At 44.5% G+C, this 5,264-nt stretch overlaps 1 protein-coding gene across 1 annotated transcript in view; it reads left to right on the top strand.

The window, feature by feature from the left end:
- PRICKLE1 (prickle planar cell polarity protein 1) overlaps window positions 1–4,592 on the top strand; it is a 20,547-nt gene extending 15,955 nt beyond the window's left edge. Inside the window, exons 7-8 of the mRNA XM_007454872.1 lie at window positions 324–1,187; window positions 3,203–4,592. Coding sequence (XP_007454934.1) covers window positions 324–1,187; window positions 3,203–4,065 — 1,727 coding nt within the window. The 3' untranslated portion in view covers window positions 4,066–4,592. The remainder of the gene's footprint in view (window positions 1–323; window positions 1,188–3,202) is intronic.
- Window positions 4,593–5,264: the final 672 nt, after the last annotated feature.

Here is a 5,264-nt window from a genome sequence, read left to right as displayed (position 1 = left end):
ACACACACACACACACACACACACACACATCACTTGACTCAGATTTTTTTGCCACCTTGCACATGTCCACAAATGACCTTGAAAGCTCTGCGAGTATTGATTTTTGAACTACAAAATATTTAGCACGTAGGCAAGTTTGTAAATATGGAATCTGCAAATAATGAGAATTAATTGCCCCTGTGTAACTCACAGCCCTATCAAGATCTGGAACAGTCCCATTACCCCCAAGCGTTCCCTCATGCCCACAGTCTGTCTTTTCTGTTTCTTCTGCCTTTGTTTCAAGATGGAACTATGACCTGTTACTGGATCCTTTTTTGAAACAGGTGTGGACCATGCGCAGATGACCTACGACGGGCGGCACTGGCACGCTACAGAGGCCTGCTTTTCCTGCGCCCAGTGCAAAACCTCTCTGTTGGGATGCCCCTTCCTTCCCAAACAAGGTCAGATTTATTGCTCAAAGACATGCAGCCTCGGTGAAGACGTCCATGCCTCAGATTCTTCGGACTCTGCATTCCAGTCGGCTCGATCAAGAGACTCCAGAAGAAGTGTCCGGATGGGCAAAAGCAGCCGGTCAGCAGATCAGTGTCGACAGTCTCTCCTCTTGTCCCCTGCTCTGAACTACAAGTTCCCTGGCCTTTCAGGCAATGCCGACGACACCCTTTCTCGGAAACTGGATGATCTGAGTCTTTCCAGGCAAGGAGCAAGTTTCGTCAATGAAGAATTTTGGAAAGGCAGAGTAGAGCACGAAACCCCAGAAGACCCTGAAGAATGGGCTGAGCATGAAGATTATATGACGCAGCTGCTCCTCAAGTTTGGTGATAAAAGCCTCTTTCAGCAGCAGCCCAATGAGATGGACATTCGAGCCAGTGAGCACTGGATATCTGATAACATGGTTAAAAATAAGACCGAGTTAAAGCAAAATAACCAGAGCCTTGCAAGTAAAAAATACCAATCTGATATGTATTGGGCACAGTCACAAGATGGACTGGGCGATTCTGCTTATGGCAGCCACCCGGGCCCTGCGAGCAGTCGAAGGCTCCAGGAATTGGATCTGGACCATGGGGCTTCGGGATATAATCATGATCAAACACAGTGGTATGAAGATTCCCTGGAGTGTTTGTCAGACTTGAAACCAGAGCAGAGTGTTCGGGATTCTATGGATTCTTTGGCTTTGTCTAATATCACAGGTACATAATCTAGGGACTATGGGGTATTTGAAAAAGGAGCCACTAAAAAGTTCACTCCACAAATTACAGGGCAGCACCAGCGGGGGCTATGTTATTTACAACTGTAGACCAAGGAGAGGAAGGAGTTTCAAACTCCTTCCTGTAGCAAAACAAACACGTGTGTACATGTGTGCATACATATAAAATATATTTTCAATACAGTCTTTGGGGATAGGTCTTATTATCCCTGCTTTGAAGAGGAGAAATGAATTTTTTGGGATCATGGAGTCTGCATCTGTATCTGAAGAAAGATATTGGACTCTTTGGATCATGCTATGAATTTCAAGATATTAAAATCAACATGTGTACTCTATAAGCACAGAACATTTTTTGTATTTTCCTAAATTGCCCTGTGGCGACAGCTCAAAAATATCTAAGTTTTGTTTTACCCAGATTATAAAATAATTTCACTTTAATGTTTTCAAAACACATTCATGTCAGTTATCTACGTTTCTTCCTTAAAATGACCTGATAGAGTGGATATTATTGCATTTTACAAATGACGAAACTTGAATTTCCAAGAGGCTAGGGAATTCCCCGGTGGTCCAGTGGTTAGGACTCGGTGCTTTCACTGCCAGGGTTCAATCCTTGGTCGGAAAACTAAGATACCGCAAGCGGTGCCGAGAGGCTAAATGCCAACTTTACATAGGTGTTTAAAGACAAGATTGAACCTGGAACCCAGCCCTCCTGAATCTCATATTTGCAGTAAGTTTTTGGATACAGAAATACTGCTGTCACTTGGCTAGTTTTATAGTCCAAGGAACGACATTCAGTCCTTTCATAAAGGTTATGTTACATTGTAACATAGGCAGGAAAGGCTTGAGCAGCTGCCCGCCGCCAGGAGGGACCCTGTGCCAGGTACCAGGCAAGGAGGGATAAGACGGCTACCCTCCTGGCTTTGGTCGGGCTTGTCAATGTTAAGGCCTACAATAAAGGGGACCTGAGGAATGGTGGGTAAGACTAAATATTAAGCACCTCCTGTTCGCTAGGCCCTATGACAGGTGTTTTAACATTTAATATCAAAAACAGACAACATTTGGTATACGTTGTGCTGGTGCTGACGTTTCTTGACAACGATGGGCTGAAAAACAGGCTTTCTTTAGAAAGTAGGAAGCTGTGTAGCCTCCAGTTGACACCACAGTTCACACCACTTCCTGTTGTTCCTTGCAGCTATCTGGGTTACATCCATTTCTCTTAACTTGCCTGATCCCTGTTATAACAAGGAGTGCAATATTGGTTTTGAGAAAAGTTTTAAAATGAGATTAATAGGGAAGTGGCGTTATTAGTTTATGGGTTGAAGGGGCAGAAGACTGGATGAAGGTCTGGGTCAGGGGTTTGGCAGACTTCTTCCGTAAAGGGCTAGAGAGTACTTTTGGGACTTTACAGTCTTTGTTGCAACTACTTAACTCTGTCATTGTGGAAGAAACCATAGATAGCATGGGAGCAAATAGGTGTAGCTGTGTCCCAGTGAAACTCTATCCACAAATAGGCTGTGGGCTGGACGTGGCCCTTGGGCTGCGCAACCAGGTATAAGACTAGTCTGGCTATAGGAAGAGGACCATAATGGTAGCCGTGTGAGAGCAAAGGGAAGGACTGCTTTGAGAGACGTTCAGATGAAGCAATCTGGCTTTAATGGGTTGAGAGACAGAAGCTTCTATGTGTTGTATCAATAAGCTAATGACAGGACTCTTATGAAGAGCTTTTCAAGTTGGTGCTCATCCCATGGGCTGTAACTCAGGTTTGGCTCCAAAACGGCTGGGATCGTAGGAGATGGTGGGCCCTTTGTTTCAATAACAAAATTCATACCTCTTGTCAATTAAGTGTATATTATAGTATGTTGGTTTTGCCTAGTGATCGTTAATCAGATACTGAGGTTTGAGAGACTTCACTTTGAAATGCTTCCTTTCAGAAGCTTGTTGGTAAGAACTGTCAGAGTATCAGGATTACTGAGAATCACGTCTTGTCTTTTCTTGTAGGGGCTTCGGTGGATGGAGAAAGCAAGCCAAGGCCATCGTTATATTCTCTGCAGAACTTCGAGGAAATAGAGGCAGAAGATTGTGAGAAAATGAGCAATATGGGGACTTTGAACTCTTCCATGCTGCACAGGAGCACAGAGTCCTTGAAGAGTCTCAGTTCAGAGTTGTGTCCAGAAAAAATCCTGCCTGAGGAGAAACCAGTCCACCTGCCAGTGCTCCGAAGGTCCAAGTCTCAGTCCAGGCCACAGCAGGTCAAGTTTTCAGATGATGTCATTGACAACGGAAGCTATGAGAACATCGAAATCCGGCAGCCGCCGATGAGTGAGAGAACTCGGAGACGGGTGTACCATTTTGAAGAAAGGGGACCCCGGTCTCATCACCATCGCCGCAGAAGAAGTAGGAAGTCCCGCTCAGACAATGCTCTGAACCTTGTCACAGAAAGAAAATGCTCTCCCAAGGACAGGCTGCGGCTTTACGCCCCTGATAACTATGAGAAATTTATCCAGAGTAAGAGTGCGCGGGAGATCCAGGCCTACGTGCGGAACGCTGAGCTCTACGGGCAGTACGCCCGTGCCGCTTCCAGCTACACCCTGCGGAGCCCGGGGGGGCCTCGATTCCTGGGGCTCCATGGGGAGGACGACGGCTCTTGGTGCTCCTCCACCACCTCCTCCTCCTCCGACTCAGAAGAAGAAGGATACTTTCTTGGACAACCAATTCCTCAGCCCCGGCCGCAGAGATGTGCATACTATACAGACGACCTTTCTAGTCCAGCTTCCGCACTCCCCACTCCTCAGTTTGGCCAGAGGACAACTAAATCCAAGAAGAAAAAGGGACACAAGGGCAAAAACTGTATCATTTCTTAACCGAGTAGCTGTGGAGATGGTAAGCTTAGCCATTAACCGTCTTACATCGAATCTTTTTTCTTCCATAGGAAAGTTGCTAAAATAGATTCAAGTGCTTTGCCCATGTAAAGGAGACCCCGACTGCTGTTTACAGTGTCAGATTAACCTTTGGAAGGTGTGATTTCTCCATTTACCCTCCTTGGATGGTGCCAGGTGGACGTGACTGCTCGTGCCTGTCGGGTGCATCACAGTTTGATACAGCTGCTTTGATCTCCAACCCTCAAGAGATCCTCAAGAACCTGTTGAGAGGTGACTGGGTGGGGGTGTTGATTTTAGACAATGGAGAACTTGAGCCACCTTTGTAAAGCACTAGTGTTTGTCCTTTATCTGCGCCAGGTTGGCCCAGGTCCTGACAGTCTGTCCTGTTGTGTGGCATGCACGTAGTCATGTGACCCAGCCAACACTGTGCGTCCCGTCATGCGAGGCCACGTCGTCCCCTTCCAACTCTCATTAGCCAGGTAAACGTTATACTGTATTAGCTCCAACTAGAGATCGAAAAGAACATTGCTATTTATAATGTAGTATTTCATAGACTTAAGTGTATTCCTAATTTAACGGTGCAAATATTAATGTATATACTGTACAGTTCAGATTTTAAAGCTGATATTTTTATATCCCTGAAATGTAAGATGTTTGTTACACTGCAGTGCTAGTTGTTAGGGAACCAGAAACAGCATTTATGGATGAAATGATTGCTTGTATTTTAGTCAGGGTTTATAAGTTTAGATGGTCAAATTTATATTGCCTGTGATGGAAAAGGGAACCAGAAACAGCATTTATGGATGAAATGATTGCTTGTATTTTAGTCAGGGTTTATAAGTTTAGATGGTCAAATTTATATTGCCTAGTGATGGAAAGTTCCCTTTTTTTTTTTTTTTTTTCAATATTAAAAAGGCTCTGTATGCATGGTGGGGCTATGTAAATACTCTTTAAAACTATGGCCCTATTAATCTTACAAGTGTTATTTATGGGTCAAGCAATGTAAACTGTATAAATGTAAAAACAAACAAACAAACAAAAACCCCTACACATACACGTACACCTGGAATATATGGTAAAAACAAGTAGAAGCTGTTTGGGCAAATACTTTTTTTCCCCTTTGGGATGGGCAGGGGTTGCCTTTCCCATTTTCAGCAAGGTAGTGATTATTTCATGGAAAG

This window comes from Lipotes vexillifer, unplaced genomic scaffold, assembly GCF_000442215.2.
Source record: "Lipotes vexillifer unplaced genomic scaffold, Lipotes_vexillifer_v1.1 scaffold707, whole genome shotgun sequence".
NCBI lineage: Eukaryota > Metazoa > Chordata > Mammalia > Artiodactyla > Lipotidae > Lipotes > Lipotes vexillifer.
The sequence above is the reverse complement of the archived record's forward strand: the minus strand, read 5'-3'. Positions and strand labels throughout refer to the sequence as shown.